The sequence below is a fragment of the Macaca thibetana genome, chromosome X, assembly GCF_024542745.1.
Source record: "Macaca thibetana thibetana isolate TM-01 chromosome X, ASM2454274v1, whole genome shotgun sequence".
In the NCBI taxonomy this organism is placed as follows: Eukaryota; Metazoa; Chordata; class Mammalia; order Primates; family Cercopithecidae; genus Macaca; species Macaca thibetana.
The window spans coordinates 150,352,388-150,372,638 of record NC_065598.1 but is presented as its reverse complement, the minus strand read 5'-3'; the positions used below and the strand labels follow the sequence as shown (position 1 = coordinate 150,372,638).

The 20,251-nt window shown below is 39.9% G+C and overlaps 1 protein-coding gene across 3 annotated transcripts in view; it reads right to left on the bottom strand.

Annotated features, from left to right (window-relative positions):
- Nucleotides 1-2,378: 2,378 nt before the first annotated feature.
- SPRY3 (sprouty RTK signaling antagonist 3) overlaps nt 2,379-20,251 on the bottom strand; it is a 166,035-nt gene continuing 148,162 nt past the window's right edge. The window contains exons 1-3 of one of the 3 annotated variants that reach the window (XM_050775489.1): nt 16,631-16,999; nt 14,904-15,341; nt 2,379-11,051 (exon numbers count right to left, since the gene is read on the bottom strand). In XM_050775489.1, the coding sequence (XP_050631446.1) occupies nt 10,079-10,945 (867 nt within the window). In that variant the 5' untranslated portion in view covers nt 10,946-11,051; nt 14,904-15,341; nt 16,631-16,999 and the 3' untranslated portion in view covers nt 2,379-10,078. Of the gene's footprint in view, nt 11,052-14,903; nt 15,342-16,630; nt 17,032-20,251 lie in introns of those variants that run through there. The other 2 variants (XM_050775488.1, XM_050775490.1) reach the window with 2 other exon arrangements.

Here is a 20,251-nt window from a genome sequence, read left to right as displayed (position 1 = left end):
GGTAGAGATTTTAAGTGAGCAGTCTGGAATTCAGGGGAGAGATTGGGGCTAGAGCTATAAGTTTTGGAGTTGTGAGTACACAAATGGTGTTTAAATCCAGGATACTAGATGAGATCACCATGAGAGTAAGTGTAGATGGAGAAGAGGACTAAGAACTGAAACTTCAGGTACACTAATATTTACAGTTCAGGAAAATGAGGAAGAACTATCAAAGGACTTGGAGAGGGAGTGATCAATGGGGTGAGAGGAGAATCAGCAGAGTGTGGTGTGCTGGAAGCCAAATAAATTTATTTTGTTCAGGCCATGCTGCAGTAACTACATGCAGGTGTAGCTTGATGCTACCTCATTCAGCTTTATCTCATACTATTGCTTCCTGCGGGGGCTTCTTTGCCACCACCATGTGAATCACTTGAAGGACCCTGCTCAGTGATTCCAAATCATGTGCCAACTTGCAAGTAAATACCCTCTAGGATTACACTTAATTAATGGGAGATGAGATTTGATAGAAAAACACTCTCCTCTTCTATGTCTGGTGGAAAATTCTGGGGTGCATTCTACATGGCTCCTTAGAGAGTCCTCAGTGGCAATAATCCTCAGTTGCCTATAGTAGTAAACAGATCAATAACATGCCCTTGGATTGATGCTCCTTCCTTTCCTGGCTCACCATTCTCAGTCCCGTCTCCTATTTTCTGAATCACTTCTCTCAAATAAACTAACTGCATGCAGGTCATTGTCTCAGGTGGGGGAAGCTGTTAATGTAAATGGACTGGGACAAATGCTAGTGATAAACTGAATGAGATGACTGAGAACTGACCATTGGATTTAGCAAGGTAGGATCACTGGTGACATTGAAAAGAGCTATTTTGGTGGAGGGTTGGTTTAAAAGCTTGGCTAGAGTGAGTTCAAAAGAAAAGGCTATTTTCCCAGTGATATATTGCAAGGTTGTAGGATAGGAGTGGAGGCATGGAGGAAGTGGGGTATTGGAGGTGTGATGAGAGAGAAGTGTGAAGCAGTCCTTTTAAAGAGTCGATTTGAAAATAAACTGAAGAGAGAAATAAAGTAGAAATACCTGGTGGTACTGAGGGCACCCTTGAATTTACCGTTTTATGTTTTTCTCCAATCACATTCATCTGTTTAGATGAAAATGTGGAACAAGTGATTATATTTAAGTTTCAGATTTTGTCAGGCAAGTATGCTAGAGGGAGAGAGGGAATGTAATCTGGGTAACAAGGGAGGTCAGAGTTTGGGGGGCCTGATGGATAATAAACAATTGGGGATTAAACATAATGTTGAAAATTATATATAAGTCATGTTAAGATATGCTCTCAGAGTATAAGGAGGCACTATTAAAAATATTTTAGAAACAGATATTAGCTGAGATAGTCTTGGGCAAATCGGGACGTATTACAATCCTATTAACATAGCCATTTTTATACTGAAAAGGAGATTGCAGTAGTTAAGAGCACAAAATCTTTAGAGTCATGGTTCCTGGGTTCAAAACCAGGCACAGAAAAGCTAACTTGTCAAAGGTGGAGCCAGCTACAATCCTTTAGATGAAACCCATCAAGCATGGTTCCCTGCATTGCACCCTCTCTTGTGTATTATTTGTATCTTCTGATTCTAAATTCAGTGCCTCTTATGCAGTAATTACTCTTTATTCTCCTTCTTGGCTTCAGTCTCCATCTTGTTTATCTGAAGTGCTCTTGAAATACATTTCAGTTTCTTCAACTATTAACACCTACCCCAACCAAATTTGACCCTTCCTTCAGAACTACAGATTGAGTCTGATTTTTCATTCTGTCCACCTGCACTTTATGCAGCTCATACCTAGGCTCTTGTGTTAATTGTTGTGCGGCAAAGTACAAGAACTTCTTCGGCAGTGTAATTACTAGCAAGGAGCTCTTTGGGTCTATATTTGCTAGGAAATCACAGGCCCCTACATGGCCTCTAAACAACCCAATTTTTCCTAAACATAGGTCATCACCTCTTAATTACCTGAAAGGAAACCCCTGAGATGAATCTGAATTATAAATATTTGTCATTATACTTTTAGGCCTCTTGATTTACACTAATTCCTTGTCTCTCTACCCTCCCCTTAAAAGGCAGGTATTTCAAGATGAAATGAGAATATATTTACCAAATAGATTTTTAAAACTTACTTGTAATGTGACATATAGAATTATCTAGTTTAATCATGGCATGTTTTACATTTTTTAGTATGGTTCAGATAAGAGGATAAAGAAGTGCTTTATTAAATACACATATTTTTGTATTTAAAAATAACTTTCAAATAAATACTTTAAAATCATTGGCAAAAATGAATGATGAATTAGGAATGTATATTATAATTTCAAAATAAGGAAGACATAAGAGGCCCATTTTATAAATGGCACAGAATTTTATTTTTAACAAATAAACAAGTAGCCAGATGTATGACTCCTAGGGGAGTAGAAGTGGCCCTTTCCGGAAATTCATAATATCCAGGATGGATAGGATGGAATTGGATATGGATACCATGTTCTGGGGCTCTGGAGTTCAGGAAATGTGTTTCTTATGGTTACAGATTATTCTGGGAGTACTAGATCCTCAAATAATCTATTTCTTCAGATGCGCCAAGTCAGAAAGCCCCTTTCCTCCATTCTGGCTTCTACTAAAGAAGCTCCTCCTAGTGGGCAACCCTCCCCCTTGGCTTTCCCTGGATACTGCCTTTCAAAAGAGACATCCTTCAACCAGGACCAGCCTCAGGAATGGGATCTACAAATTCCATAGAAACCCTGGGCTAGTTCAGCACTAAGGCCATGTTGTGATTGACTGCATATAAGAAATCCAGGTATTTCATTGCTTTTATATTCCTCTTGATCCCTATTCCAGCAAGGGCAAGAGAAAAATGTATGACCTCTTTCTTCAACTGCTAATTTTGATTGTCACTGAGGCCAAGTTCAGTTTAAAGGCACATACAACCTACACAAGTGTTCAATCTTGTTACATGCTATCAGGTAGACATAATACCGAAATGATCGACTAAAATAAAAACAACTTTTATTATGTTGTTTTAGAGACTCAGCCCCACATATATGTTATACATTAATTCCCTTGCATTTGTATAGAACCTTGTACATTAAGAAAAATGCTCCTGCTTTAATGATTCTCATACACTCTCTAGGCTTTATTATCTTCATTTTACAGATGAGAAAAGCAAAGGCTCAGAGGAGGAATACGGTAGAGTTAGAAGCAGTATAGCATAAAGACAAGAATTCTGGCCTAGGAGTCTGCAGACCTGGATTCTTATCCTGACTTCGTCACTAACTCACTGCGTGGTTATAAGTAAGTCACTTTCCCTCTCTTAGCCTCACTATTTGCGTTTATAGAATAAAGTGATGAGTGGATTTTCTCAAATCTGTTTGCATATTATAATCATCTGGGAACTTTAAAAATCCATTTCTCAACACCCCCAAAGATTCTGATTTAATTGGTCTCAGGGTAATGTGATTTCTACAACACCACTTTGACTCAGAAAAAACCAATCCAGGGAAAACCACAAACCCAGTCTGGTATTTCTCTCTGAAGGAGAGAAACCTTGTCATTTAATATAAGATCTAAGTACTACAGAGCATGTCCTAGAAGGGAGTTTGAAAGGCACATAGTGTCAGTGGCATATTCTTTGAACCTGTAGGAGACAGGCCGAGTCTCCACCCATCTCTCTCTCTCTCTCTCTTTCTTTCTCCCGCTCTCTCCCTTTCTCCTCCCTTCCACCCTATAGAATCATTCCAGATGAAGAGCTATAGGAGTTTGGAAAAGAAGAATGTTGATATAAGTCAAAGACAAAATGGAATTCAAGGGTACAACTGAACCAAGTAGTTAGTAAATAGTGTTTTAGGTGAGAGAAACACACTGATTACAGAGCTTTTTTCTTTCACATATCTCATTTTCTTAACCTTTGTTTTTCTTTCTGGATCTACATTTACTATTACTTCCCATTACTTTTTTCTTTCTTTCTTTCTTTCAATATGGTTTATGTATTAAGAAAGGCCTGGGGCCTTCACCTACTTGGGAGGCCTTCACCTCCATTGGAAGGGGATCATTAAGAAAAATATTCACAGAGTAAAGTTGTTTAAGCCAACTAATCTCTGGTATAAAAATGAGTATTTCCCAAACTAATTCTGTTAAGCCTTGGTGTGTGAATCCCCAACCAAGGACACATGATTTTCTATCCAAGACTATAAAGCTGAATATCAGAGTCTTTTGGAAACTTCATATATTTTTCTATATAAAGAAATGCATATATGAATAACTAAATAATTGGTAGACATTAAAAAAATGAGTGTCCCTTTCCTTGCAGTTTCTTTGTAGTGTTTCTTTTTGTTATTAGAGTGGTAAGACTTTGAAGATGAGGATCAAAGTACTTTAGGCCTTAGGACATAGGTTCAAAATGACTCTTCAGGGTTCACAAATGGTCAGCCCCATCTTGTTACAGTAAGAGAACATGCCTGTGACTTGATGTTAAAGCCTTATATTAATAAAGCCAGGGTATTTGCCTACATTACCACTTCTGTTTTCAGCAGTTTAGTTAGTTCTTCAAGGACCTGGGAGCTTCCAGAGCCTTGACATCTCTGTCTTTTACCATCAGAGACATGACTATTACCTGGAATGGTCAAAAGGTTAGTTTGGGAATGACAATGTGTGAGTTAGAATTACTGTCTTCTTTTTCAGGAGATGGGCCAACAAATACATATGGGAGCAAACATATATAACTTGGATTGTAATGACAGCAAGATTCCTAGCAATAGTCAGTGTCATTCCCAAAATGCCTTTCCTTATCTTGTCCATCCTGGCCTTTAATAGCAACAACACTGGTAGTGTTATGATCTTATCTTTGAGGGTCAAAATGAGGATATGGGCCTAAACTAGGATAAAGGGACCAAGAATTTCAGTTCTACAAAATCTTATCAAACCTTAGGCCAAAGGTCCAAATGGGGCACTAATGCTTTTGCTTTATGTGACAATGATCTATAGGACACAGGGAACTATTATATATGTGAATAAAAGCTAGTATAATTCTTAGAATGTGTCTGTGTCATGTCATAATTAGTGGCTGAAATATTTTTTAAAAAGCCAGTCAACCAACTCATTGCTTTTTTCATGTTACAGAATACCTTGTTTAGCCATTTTTTTCCCCAGCATTTATTGACTTGACCAGTTTTCCTGCTATTATGCTCATGGAACCTAAAAGAACATATGTGCATTCACATACATATTTTCACTTAGACATGCTTTTTGAGGAGTTCAATAATATGAAATTCCTTTTTATATTAAGAAGAAAGATATTTTGAGAGTTTGTTACTCCTTTAATTGAACAGGGAATTAATTTCCATATAAAAAAGAAGCCCTTTAAAGCAAGCTAGGGAATAAACAGGGTCAGGAAGGCAAACATAGTGCAGTTCTAAGAGCCACAATAAAGCCTTATTTACTTTAAAGGTGGTAGGTTATCTCTAACTTACTTTGAAGGAATGTGATTAAAGACATAAGGTAAAAGCACCACCCTAGTTTATCACTTTAAATTTAATCTCCCTATATTCATATACTTGCCTTACTGTTTGTAGTGGAGCTACAATCCTTCCCATTACTGCTGAAGCATGAAATGCCAAGGTACATACTTAAGTGCCACCACGCACTACCCAAAAGTGTAGAAGGGTTAATATCACATGGGGAAGAATTTGACTAATGAGATGAGAGCTAGCAGATGAATTCACCTCCTTTCCTCCGCCAGGTGGGCTGTATGGAGATGTAGTAGTTTCACATGGTCTGTCATAAAAAATTGTGAAATTAGCTTGCCAAGGAACAGATTGTGGCCAACTCAGTGACATACTTTTTATTTGTTCTTCTTTCTTCTCTCCCTTATTAGCCCTTTCCTTACTCATACTACCCTGGATTGTACATAGCTTTTGCTTCAAATTCTATTTTCTAAGAAACCGAGGCTAAGATACCTGGAAATTAGGAACTCTGGCATAAAGTCATAATTCCACTCAATTTTCAGAACTGTGTGACTTTGGACAGGTTATTTTCCCTCTCTGTGCATCCCTTTCTCCACCTATAAAATGTTGACATTGGACTAGATGTTATTTAAAGGTCCTTTGGCAAAGTTAAAGGATTCAGTGTGAAGGAGCTGTCGGTAAAAGGTGTTATATGGATCAGTGGTCATTTGACTCAGAAAACTGCTCTCAATATAATCAATAAGTTTGAGTGTTAACAGCTGTAGCAAATCTTAAGCTCCAAAAACAGTCTCAGTTCTACTTTGTTCAGAAAAAAATTGAATTAGTTTTCCCTGGCCAATAAAGATAAGACTAATAAACTCTTACCCTCTTTGGCACAAGTGAAACTACTCCCTTAATAGCTCTACGTCATAAGCTAAGAAATGGTAACTGGCTGCAAGCATGTTTTCAAAGTGAATACTGGAAAAATTTGTAATGCCACCATTTTGGGAGCAAGACAGCTAATACATAATGCCTGTAACTGTTGCTTTACCCTTAACATAGCAGCATACTTATTTTAACTCCTAGGTTGCAGGTGGACCAGAGTTAGGTAAAGAATTATTCACCACTTGAGGCTTGTTACTCCAGAATGGTTTACATTGTGCTCCAGCCTTCTATATCTGATTCTGGAGCGTGGACCTGGGAGTCAGACACCCTATGTTCAAATCTTAGCTCTACCGTTTACAATTGTCACCTTTGGCAAGTCACTTAACCTCTCTGTGCTTCAGTTTTCTCATCTGTAAAATAGAGATTGGAATTATACCTATGTTGTAGAATTGTGAGGAATGAATGAGCTAATATAAATAATATGCTAAAAATAGCACTTAGCATATAGTAAACACTATGTAAGTGTTCACTATATTTATTATTGTAATTGTGATTAGGGAAGATGGGCTGGAACCACAGGAAAACTCTTGGCTGATGCCATATGAAATGTATCAAGGAACCAATACGTGGAAAGCAATAGAGTTAGGGACTAACAGATGATTTAACTGCAAAAAAATGCTAAGCAGGAAACACCCTCTAAATATTCCTGTTTATACAGGACATGACACAAAGTAGAAAAATAATGAAAACAGAGCCTCCCTGCAGGATTTAGAGTTCTTTCATATATATTTTAAATATACATGTGCAATACATTAAAATATATAGAGATGTGTGAATATATATTTACATATATATATATATATAAAATCACAGAAGGGATACATATGCACACTCACTCACACGTCCATGCGCATACCCCAACAGGACCCATCTATATGTAAACCAGATGCAGTCCATATCAGGCCAACTTGGACACAAGTGAAAGCCCTGACTCAACAGCAGATTGCAGATTGCAACTGTATTTGAGTAACCCTTCAATTTCTTCTACCAAGTGTAAGGCCATTTAGAAACACACTGAGAAAGGCTCCTCTGGGTATATGGCAGAACCCAGGGCCCCTCTGGCAGTGCACAATTTGCCTGAGTTAGGACTGCAAGATTGGGATATCAAGGAGCTATCAAGGAGGAGGGGCTCATGTTATTTTGGGGCCTGAAACGAATAAGCAAACATCCATATAATAACTTTAGCTCCAGGAACAATGCACTAGTGTCAGAGAATCCTTAGATAACTGAGCTCTAAGCACATTTCAGGCAGAAGCAGAGAAGTGTGGTTGCTACTCATCACCATCCAGCTTGACCCAGAGAACTGGGCAGAGCTTTTAGGGGTAGATAAGTGTAAAGTACAATCAAGCAGACTTGTAAGATTAAAAAGTTACTTAAAATTGAAGGATCTGAAAGCAACATAAGAGGTTACAGGTATTGGTTTGGGTTTATAAATGTTCCAAGAAGCCTAACCTTATATATGGCACCATTTGCAGCAATATCATTAACATTATTAATAATCATCATAACATATTTATATATACAAAAATAGAGCAAAGCAATTCTAGAAGTGGAGGTGTAAGTGGAGGTGTGGGGCTCTGTGCAGCCCAAATGTCAGTACACTTCAGGAAGATTCAGAACCAACAGAAACTGAGTATCCAACAAAGGGACATGGATGTCTCCTCTTCCCCTGTGTACGACTATACACTTGTCCCCACTTCTCCACCCTGCAACACACATCCATGCACACTCTAAAAGAGATGATCTATCAAGTTAGAGTCTGGAGGTCTTAAACTAAGTTGGAGCACCTTGATTTCAAGCAAGTGCCCTCAATCTCTGAATTCCTCAGTGAATTCTGGATTCACTTATAGAGGGAAACTGTATAATTCTTGTGTCTTTAAGCAGCAGTCTTTAGGAGCCTGCCATCACCACTGCAGCTTTTTCCCATTGAAGGGGGTTCACAGCACAGGCTCTCTGTATTTTTTAAGAGAGAAGTCAGTTCTCTGAATTATACATCTTTCATCTCAGTTTTTCACTGTTGCTGAAATTTAAGTTCTCAGGCAGCTGCCAGTGCAGACAAGCCAGGAGCAAGCACAGTGTGTGCAGCAAAGAGTAGATGCAATGGCAAAGATACAGCTTGGTTAGGGCTTCTTTAAGCTTTTCTTTTCCACACTTGAGCTTCTACAAGGTGACAGAGCCAAAGGTGATGTCCACTGGGGGCAGCCTCAACGTCTGATAGTTAATTAGCTACCCACCATGCACTGGAGAAAGACCACCACACTAACTTGGCATGGTTTCTGAAAAGTAATTGAATGGGAATGGCTTTCTGTCACTGTTAATAGAGCCCTAGGAAAAAGTCCCATGACTCAATGTGGTACAGGGGTAAGAATACCGAACTAGGAGTCAGATAGCCTATATTCCAGTCCCAATTCTGCTGTTAACTTAGTGTGTGGCCTTGGGCAAGTCCCTTCCTATCTCCAGGCCTCAGTTTTCCCATCTGTAAAATATGGGCATTGAACTAGATTAATAGTTAAGATTCCTTCCAGCTCTAACATTTTATGACTTTTTATGTCCATTATTAACGCCTGAGCCATGCAGTCTCAGGGAAGTTAGCTTCTAAGAGAGAACATACCTCTGTATCCTTTGCTTTGTTCATTTAGCTATAAAGCACGTCTGCCTTTGGCACTTGGGTCAGACATACAAAGTTATGAGCATCCTGATTTACTGTCCTACTCAGCATGCTAGTGGAATCTGTCAGTACTATAAGTTGATTATTGAGAAAGGGAGAAAAACTCCAACTAGTTAAACCTGGAAATATAAGATAACTTTGCCGCATGTGCTCACAAACAGGTGAGAGTGACTGTGAGCACACACACACATCGGGATACAGACTATTGCTAGTGATCAGTTCATTACAGTAATCCATTTCCCTTAATAAAAATTAGTAAATACTATAGCATAGCAAAGTTTGGCGTCTAAGGAAACATCTATGGAAAAACAGCACTTTTGGACATGTTAGAGAAAGAGGGAAGGTAGACAAATACAGATCAAATGAGATAGAAAAACAGGCAGAGAAAGGATCAGTCTGAAAAAGAACGAAGGGAGAAGGAGAAAGGGAGGAAGAAAGAGAAAAAGTAAAAGAGAGGGTGAGAATGAAGGTGAAAAGAATACAGAACAGAATAATGAAAGAGGAGAGAGGAATAAAGAAGGGCAGTAACAGGGAGAAGGGGTCATATTCCCTGGAAGGTTGAACGCTGTTCCACATGTACCTGTGAAAACCATCTTAGAAGAAAGCTTCCAAAGGCACAGCAGAAAACAGTGACGATCAGAGCCTGCATCGAGAGGTATTACACTGGGGAGCCCCTAAACCTCCACGTTGCTGGCCCTGTCAGTCCTCAGTGTTCAAACCTCATACCCATATATCACCTGAATTTGCCATGACAGCCATAAGGGCTGAGCTGGCAGGGTGTAAAGACTGAAGAAGAGTGGGATAGATACTGTGAGAAAGAACAAGGCATCCTGCACCAGGATGTACTTGGTCATTCCCCTGACACTGCCGGAACAAAAGAGGAGAGGCCCTAACTTTGGCTAGTTTGTCACTCCTTCCCTCTCCAAAGATGAGGCCTATGCATTACTGATGGGGGCTAGAAGGAGAAAAGCTCTGGATCCACCTTGCTGGAAGGTCATACAGACTTTTCCTGGGCCTTGGGGAAGGGTGCACTACCAGAAGAGATCTTTCTGCACACAGTGTTGGTGTGCCTCTTGCAGCGGCAGCCTGGTCGCCGGAGGCTATCGTAGCCCCGTTGGCACAGATGGAGGCATCCACGGGTAGGCAGGTAGCAGCACAGGCAGGGTAGGAAGAGGGAGATGAGGCTCATGGCTGCCCAGCGGACGAAGCAAGAACTAGGCCCACAAGAGCAGGGCTCATCAGCACAGTTGTCTTCATCATCAGTGGAGCAGTGGTAGAAGAGGCCCTTGACACAGCAGAGACAAGTGCCATAATCGAGGAGGCTCTCAGCAGAGCAAAGGCAACGCTGGTTGCACAGCCAGCAGGAGGGGAGAGGGCGAGCTGCTGTGCAGGGGACACACTTGCAGCGCCCACACTCCTCACAGATGAAGAGGTGCTCACTAGGGTGCCCTGCAGATTGCTCAGCTTCTCCCTTCAGAGCACCATCAGCTTTTGGGTGGACCCCTGCTCCAGGCTGGGTTCGGATGATGGATTGGCCTGAAGGTGAGGGTGTAATGCTGGCCAAGAGCCTTTGATCAGAGGCAGTGGTGCTATGAGACATTGAGCTGGCAATGCTAGATTGGCTCAGATGCTGAGGCAAGGGCTGCAGTTGATGGCACTGGCTGAGACTACGGGGGAGAGAAGTAGGCATGGTAGCCAGAGACCAATCAGACTTGTGGGTTTGCACAATAAGGGAAGGGCTTGAGAGGGCCTGTTTACAGGGGGCTGGAGGCCGTTCCACATAGTCATTGCTAGCATGAGTAGAGCGCAGCTGTTCAATAGGCAGAATTTGTTGAAAATCATCTGTCACCGCAGCATCCATTTTGCCTTGATTTTTAAGCTCTGAGTGGTTTTAAGCCAGGGTGGCACTTATGGTGATAAAAAGGAGCCCTTGTAGTTACATGGATCTCAGGGCACATGAGAAAATCCTAGGAGAGAAGGCATAAAAACAGTAAATGAGAACACACAGGCATAAGTACTTTGCAAGAAACCAACAAAGCTCAGGCCCTATCACCACCGCTACCTTCAATTGCTTTATAGTAATCTTCATGCTACACATTTATTCTGTAATTAACCTCACTTACTTCTTTATAGGCCAATCTGATCATCCCATCCAGACTATAAAGAAGTTTGGGAACAAAGATCAGGTAGTTGATTCTTTTTGTATTCCATCAAATGCCTAGTTTCATAGGAGCAGCTAGCTCATTCAGGTATTTGCTAGCAGAGACATCCAAGCCTTGGGTATCAGAATTTTAATACAAATGGAACCTAGTATTACATGCAAAGGCTATTTTCTGAAGCAATGCTGAAGGAAAAGAGAAAGCCTCAAAAGTCTCCCATGAGAAGTTGCATATATATATATATATATAACCAATCAAAATTATCTTTTCAGTGTGAATTTATGATAAGCAGTAATACACAGATAAGAAAGGACATTACTTTATTCAGTGAATACAGGCAAGCAAGGAAAATGCAATAAAGGCAGAGATACAGCAAACACACAGAGGGTAGGAATTAAGCTGTCTGCAGTGTAGGAGAAAAAAAAAAGGCTTCCCAAGAGTATAAGGAAGCCAAGACTAATCATCTTGCAGTTCTCCTCACCTTACTGGCTGCTTTAACTTACTAAGGAAGTGATTCTTTTTAAATAGAATGGAGGCTCTAGAATCAAGCTTTCGTACACATGGGGTTAATACTGGGGATCAAGGAACTATAGAAGACAAGTCATGAATTATTTCAAAAATCATCTGTAATTATACCTATTACTATCCTAAGTCAACTCCATATTGATGGGATTTACCAAGCAGAATCTGCTTGGACTTCTTTTCTGTATCACTACCTTACACAATAAACTGACTTTCTTAAAGGACAGTGGCATTCTTATACCATCTTTAAGCTAAGTTGAATATCTAGAAAGTATATGCTTGTATTTCCTTTGTACCGTAGTCAGGAAGAGGTGGTTGGTCATTCCCTGAAGGATTTTACCATCCCTAGAACTGATGATGATGACCATGGGGAAAATATTGTACAAATAGTAGACTGCTGTATCACACCACTTAGAAGACTGAAGAGCCAAAGAGGTGTAAATGAGGAAACCTAAACACAAATCCAGGAAACATCCTGGAGGCATTAGGACCTAGCAAAACACTAGCATGAATAAAGTATATATTTGAGATCCATCAGATTTCAGGCCTCCTCAAAATAAATCAATTACTCACACTACTGTATGTGATGGATAGCTTGAATGAGTAATAGAAATGAACAAGTGAGAGAGGATGGTGCTTGATTAGGTTTCCATAAGCAAGCAAACATGACACTGAAATGGGCCCAAAGCTCAGTAACAGGAAAAACGACTCAGTGGCTAATAATATGACCAGACTCAGTTGACTTTTGAGGCTATATCCTCATGCAAACCTGATTAGCTGAATTTACATCTGTTCATTATTTGAAAAGATTTAATTTGGTTAAAAATAACCTTTTTTTGGCATATCACATCAAAGAACCAGTCTGACAAAAATTTCACGTTTTAACTAGTTGTTTTGGTGTTAAATAAATGCATCATAACAGAATGCAAATAAATATTATGGAAACTCTCAGACTCAAATATTTATGTCACTTTTGTCAAATCACTTGCTTTCTTTGGACCTCAGTTTCACTATCTATGTGAAACTGAAGGATATGTCAAGTGAACAAGGTGATCTTGAAGGACCTTGAGCCATTATGGTCTGTATTTCTTTCTATAACTATACAATTTCCTAAACTATTTCTTTTCATTCATATCTTCTATATCTTCAAGTCCTTGAGGGTAAGGTGGGCAATGTGCCCTTATTTATTTGGGTATTCAAAAGCAAAATGTATGTTTCCTTTATTTACTTGCACTCAAAGGCTCATGCAACCTGCCACCTCTACCTTTGCTGTATCTTTATAGATTCATAGTCTCAGCATTGGAAAGGAACTGGCAACTTTCATGTAGACACCCAAATAAAAAAGGACACATTGTTCATTTGGCTTGGAGGGTATGTAGATGTAGGAACTTGGGACTGGGAAGAGTCTTTTGACAAATTTATGAGAAATATATTTATGTCCCATTGATCAGCTAAAGAATATGTAGAGCCCTGCAAATCCTTTGTACTGTAAGAACAATAATATACATGCTGAATGCGGTTTAGACTAATTGATTTCCCAAAAGAAACTAGATTCAAAACATATTGAAAATTCCAGGAAGCAATAATTTAAAGGAAGGTATACAAGGTCTTAAAGTTACAGGAGATAAACAGGTGAGATTCCAAAGACAGGATTCTAGGGATGTCACTAGGTACCTCAGGGACATGCCCAAAAGGTTGAGAGTTAATCTGTGAGGAATCTAGGTCATAATATAAATGACTCAGAAACAATAATGAGAATTATGTTCAAAGGGGACCAGAAGGGTACATGGTGTTTAGGTTGAAAAGTTGTATTTCAATATTGATTATATTTCTGCAAGACTGATAAATTGAGATGCTTGGTTGGATGATTAAAGGAAGCTGTGGGCATCAGTCTGAAATAATGATGTACTGTCTTGCCTACAAGTAAGGGGACTGACAGGATGAACTTAGAAGGTTTCTTCCTGCTCTGTAGAATCTTTTATTCAAATGGACTCTGGGATCTAATGTGGGAGACCTGCAATAAGTGGACAGTAGGACCTGAATAAAATCAGAGTGTTGAGTAGGATTTAAGGATTGAATGACAATAAATTGGTTGCCACTCAGGATGTGCTGAATCTGATCTGGCTAACAGGATGAACTGAAATAGATACTGTACAGGAAGGTAAGAGAGAAAAATATGTTGAGAAAGGAACAGGCAAGACACTGCTGTAGCACATAGGCTAGATGAAAAACTACCACTACATGAATGTTTATGATTCAGAAATCCACCCACTAAAGAGCCATTCATTGTGAGTAGCAACAGTTAAGAAACTGACTGTGCAGTTGGCCAATTCCATATTCTATCGAATGAGAGAGAGAGAGAGAGAGAGAGAGAGAGAATGTACACATCACATATTATTAAATAAGAGCAAAGGTGATTACAGGTCTTGGCTGCACATTGATGGGATCTAGTGATTTTTGTCACGTAGTGCCTCTGCAGTAATGAATGATGCATTGTAAACCCACTCCCATCACAGTCTCTCTGGCCAGGTGCTCATAGCTTTCTAAACAGTTTTTCTGTAGCCCTGAATTTGCCATGTTCAACCTAAAAAAATTTTCTTTTCTTATGCCAATTTAGGGACTAGAAAGCTAAGCCCATTCAAGAAATGCTAATGTTTGTTAATGAAAGAAAATGTATTTTCTCCCTGGAACCTAAAATCTGCCATGTTGAGAATAAAGTTGAAAACTTTCCTATCGAAAGCCCTTCTACGCTAACACCTTAAGACAGTTCTGATTTCTATGGTAAATCCTTTCTGATACAGTATGACTCAATGTTGATTTCAAAGAAGAGTGGGGAAGAGGAGATCCTGGCTCTTGTTTTCTCCCACTCCCGTGGGTTCAATGCTGTTTTGTACCTTACTGTGTAACGGCTCTTAGGTGTGTTGCTTTTTTCTATGCTCTGCTGTTATATACACTCCTTCTCAGAATAACTGAAAGCAAACATAGGGAGAATTTCTGCTTTGGCTTTATATGTTTTCTTAGTTCTACTGTACCAAAGTCTGCTCTCTAAAAATCCCTCTCTGTGCAAAAGCATTTGCATCTCTATCAAAGCACTCCCCCCTTACAAATACCAAGTTGTATATAGTTTACATTACTAACCTCTCTGCCACTGACTGGGCCTCCCTCCTACCGCATACATCTTGTTGGAGCTGCCAGGTTCTCACCACATTTAACTCTTAACTTGTCACTTTGCTACCCTAGTCCTATTCATTACTTTAATGGTTTCATTAAGACTCATAGCAGTTTATTTCAAACCAGGGAGTCTTGCAGTTTTAAGACCTTGAATTTTAAAAGATATAGGTCTTTTAGTGATGAATGATACAGGGAAAAGTTGTAATACCAAATGAATTCACATACTTCTAATCCTGAGGAAAAGTCTAAGAAGAAGCTGGTTGTTCATTTAAGAAGTAGGAATTTTTTAAAAAAACTCAAATCCTTTTACATGACACAAGAAATTTAAGTTCTAGTCCTAATGCTAGCTCTACTTTGCTGTGTGGCTGTAGGCAAATGATCTCCGTTCTGGTCCTGTTTCTTCATCTGCAAAATAAAAGGAGGGTTTTTAAAGGCCTTTCTTGTCCAGATGCTCTAAATTTTAAGTTGGGTGTGTTGGTTGCATTTCTCTGTTTCAATAGTCTTTAAGGAAGAATTAGTCTTCTTTCCTTTTGGTTCTTTACTTCCTCACTACTCAACTCCTCAACTCTTAAAAAATATCTTCAAATCTAAGTCACTCAGATCACTATCTAGACTGTTTCACAGCTAGAGAGACCTAAAAACAGAACACAAAGAGACAAATATATAGAATGTTATAGTAATGTATTTGTACATGTTTGTTTACAGGCAAGGAGAGCAAGACCAATATTTCATTGTGGATAAAATGCTAGCCTGTGCCTTACTTGTATTTATGAATGCAGTCGACTTTTTGGAAACATGATTTAACACCTGGTATATCCAAATTCATGTGATAACACTTCATGATACAGTGAGGTTTTAATATTCCCAGAAAAGCAACAATAGTTTCCATTTCAAAATAGAGTTTCTGCTTAAGAGTTCAAGGTCTGTTTTCTGTTCATCCAACTTGGTTTGCAGCATGCAGAGGTGAATGATAATTATAATTAGTTAGCTTCATGGAAGTGAGTGTGCAGTAAACCATTGCCCTAGGTCGTATCAAATGCCTATTGGCTAAGTAGACGTGCTCACAGGTTCTCACTTTTGACAACATTTCCATATGCCACACAGCGACGTGTGCACACGTACCCAGGCACGGATCCAGAGATTTCTAAATCACTGCTCTGACTCAATGTAAGTGGGGGGTTATGCCGTGTCAGCTTGCGCCATGTCTACCCAGGGCAAGGTGATGTGATGAAATCTGAACGATGCACAGCCCAGACTTGTGAGCCAATAGCAGGCTAGCCCCATGCTGACAGGATGCCCGCTGGGCAGCCAGACTGGCCTTAGCACGGGCTCTTTCTCTGTCCTCAGCTTGGGTGGTTAGGCTGCGTTTTGAAGGGTTTAGGCAAGTACCAAAATGCATTTAAAGGTTAACAGGCTAGAAATTAAATTGACATTCGCCTACAAAAATATTATTTTGAAGTTCTATTTTGATTTACACATTTCTAATATGGATAGTTTTCTGCAAGAGCTGGTTTATTTAAATATCATTTAAAGGGTTTTCATTTTATTTTATCCATGCGCTTGCGCGCGCGCGCGCAAGCGCGCGTACACACACGCACACACAGAGACAGCACAGGATGGCTGGAATGAATGGCAATCTGTGCATTGCATAGAAAGAATTCTGGGTTTTTAAAGAGCTAATTTCTATGGCTTACCTTGAGGAAAGGGCTTATCCATGCTGAGAAAAGCAGAAGAACTAATGCCCCATCTGGCTGAAAGGATCTCTTCTCCTCAGTCTTTAGGTTTCTCCACCTCTCTTCCGAAAGTCTGAATGAAAACTCCTTCACTGGCAGACAGTGGAGCCAGAAACAGAGATAGTTCTGTCTTGTTCTTTGACACAGCAGAGAAAACAGAAAATAAAACGAAACAAAACAAAACAAAAACAAAAAAACGGGGGAGGGGAGAGTCAAACCTGTAGTGGCATATGCTTTGTATAGATTTTACAGGCAGATCTAAATCTTGATGCACGTATTCCCCAAAGAAAGCTCAGCAGGGTAAGTTGTTCACCTCCTCCTCTTTCTCCTCCTCCTCCTCTTTCTCCTCCTCCTCCGCCTCTTCTTTCTCCTCCTCCTCCGCCTCTTTCTCCTCCCCCTTCTCCTCCTCCTCCTGTTTCTTTTCCCCCTCCTCCTCCAGTATTTTCCTTCCCCTCCTCTTGCCCTCCCCTTTCCCTCCTCCCCTTCTTCCTCCTTTACCTCCTCCCCCTCCTTCTCTTTTGCCTTCGCCTCCGCCTCCACCTCGGCCTCCCTCTCCTCCAATCTGACAGATGAACCGAAGCAGCAGAAACTGCAGTTGTAGACACAGGGTATCTCAACGGAGCAATAGATACCGCCAGTGTGTGATTATTTATATGGCTCAGGGTGTGTTGGTATATAATCTGCAGTGGGGGCAGGGAGTGAGGTTGCAGTGTGTTCAGCTTAGCTAGCTGGCTGTTTTGTGAATGTAGATGATTTCTGGAGGTCTTGTGAATGGGTTATAGCAGAGGATGGGAAAGAAGGGATTTATTGCTCCTTGTTATAATTTCTTTCTCTTCCCCTCGCCCCCGCCCCGGTGTCGTTTGCTTTCCCGGAGCTGTAGCTCTTAATGCTTGGCTAAGTGGCGTCATCCAGATGAAATTGAATCGACCCATTAAAACTCCCCATAGGAATCTCTGTATCCGGTCCCTGGGTAATGACTGAAACAAAATGTAAAGGAACGTGGGGGTGGGGTGGAGAGTAACAATTTTAAGGAGGTCTCATTTAAATATGTTTGCCAATCACATTTCTACCAATCTACTCAGCCTGTGCGCAGTGATTGCAGCTTCAATAAGATGAAGAGAAAGAGCTTCTCCTTTGTTTAAGAGTTCCTCCCACCTCTTTTCCTCATCTGTTCCCACTTTTTCCAGCTCTAATGATTGTCCATCCATTGCCACTGGGAAACCATTACCCAACCTACTTTCCCTTTAGCATGGCATGCATTCAACAACAAATATTTATTAACTGCCTTCCTTTGTGCTAGGTGTTGTGAATTCAATTAGGAAGACAGACAGCATTCCTGCCTTCATGGAGCCTCCCTGGGACTGAAAATAAAGCAGCCTTGGACATTTTCTCTTAAAGCCAAGGACAAAGCTTTCTGTAAATTACCCTCAGTCCACTGTTTAATTCAATAGGAAAGGATCTTTCTTCTGGGCATCCAGACAGAAGCACTTGGATGACAGCAAGCTTTATATTTAAAATAAAGGAGATCTGATTTCAAGTCCTATTTCAACGGACAAGTGGCAGGAGCTTGGCCATCAACATTCTTAGGATGCTTTGGTTACCTCATCTATAAAATTGAGATGGTAAATGGTGACAGTTCAGAGTAAAACAAACTGTGAGTCAGGAAACTGAGATTCTTAATCTTATTCTGACTCCTTGTGTGACCTTAGCAATTTACTTCCCCTCTAGAGTGTCAATTTTTACATTAACATGAGAGGATCTGATTAGGTAATTGCTAACGTCCTTTCTAACTCTGACACTCTGTCATTTACCCTCTCTCAGATGTGTTAAGAAGACAAAAGAAAGCATGAGATTAAAAAAAGTACAGTTGTGGTGTGGGTCTGCATGCTCCTGTGTGTATGTATGTGTTTAAGGTGCTCCAAACAGTTGTGATGATGTATATATGTATATGTGTGTGTGCGTGCGTGCATGCCTGTGTATGTGTGTGTGTGTAACTTCTAAACAAATCCAGCTCTCTTTTTCCATTTGGAATTTCTAGTCAAGAGATTTTCCTACGTAAATTCTCTTTTGTGGCTCATACCTTTTCCTTACTCTTAACGTTGGCTTGAGCTTATCAAGATCATGAAAACCCTTAAAGCTAAACTGTAGGTTCATCTACAGAAGAAAATATACTTGCTGATATATTTATTCACCCACTTATTCAACAAATATTTATTGCACATTAACTATGTGTCAAGCACTGTACTAACTAGATTCAGGCCAAACAGATCAGGGTTCAAATTTTTGCTCCTCAACCTGGGAGCTACCTCACTTTAGGCAATTCAATTCACCTCTCTGGCATATAGCAAGCACCCCATGAATAGTAGCTATGAATGTTAAGAAATTGTTCTTGCTCTAATGTAACCCATAGGAGAGGCAACAGATGATTTCAATTTGAAGCCCTTTTATTTTTTAAAGTCTAACTTTAAAGTAGAATAGCTGGGTTGCCTAATTCCTTTCCCTCCTTTACTCTGTGGGCCTATATTAAGGCAACAATGAAAACAATTGGGATTATTCAACCTTCTTACCTCTTAGGATTATACCCATGACAAAAAAAAAAGTTAAATTGATGATCATTCATTCATTCAGCCATGCCTGGTATGGGCCACTTACTAAAGGCTAGTAATTCAACAGTTAGATTTCCTGCACTCCTGGAATTGACATTCAAGTGTGCAGGGTGACATGTTTACTCTTTGCCAGGTGCTGTTCTATGAATTTTACATGTTTTAACCTATTTAATTCTCACAACAAACCTGTGAGGTACATTTATGAATTGTACTGATTTTTAAAATGAGAAACCAAGGTCCAAAGACCTCAAGTAACTTGTCCAAGTTAATTTGCAATTTGCAGATCTAGGATTTTAACTCAGGCTGACACTCCAGAGCTTGTACTTTTAACCACTATACCACAGTATCAAAACATCTGCAAATCCCTTCAGGGATTTTTGTTCTAACTTTTTAAAATTATTTGGTAAATGCTATGGTCTGAATATTTGTGTCTCTCCAAAATTCCTATGTTGAAACCTCTCCACCAATATGATAATATTAGGAGGTGGGGCCTTTGGGAGGTGATTAAATAATGTACATGGAGCCCTCATGAATGGGATTAGTTCTCTTATAAAAGAGGCCCCAAACACCTGCCTTGCCATTTCCATCACGTGAGGACACAGCGAGAAGGCACTGTCTATGAGGAAGTACGACTCCCCCAGACATTGCTAACACCTTAATCTTGGACTTCCCAGCCTTTACAACTGTAAGAAATACATTTCTGTTGTTTATAAGTTATCTTGTCAAAGGTGTTTTGTTACAGTAGCCCAGTAAGACTAAGATAATATTCCTGGATATTTTATAGGCCTAGCAGTCACTTATTGCAGGAAAAGCCTTGCCTAATCAACTGTCTGTTCAAAAGACTAGTTTAGAACAGATTTGTCCTCTTCTTTGTGCTCCAGAGGCCCCCTTTGTGCTTACCACCATTGCAGAACTTATCACCCTTTATTATAATTGTCTGTCTCCCAATTTAGACAGTGATCTCTTTGAGGGCAGA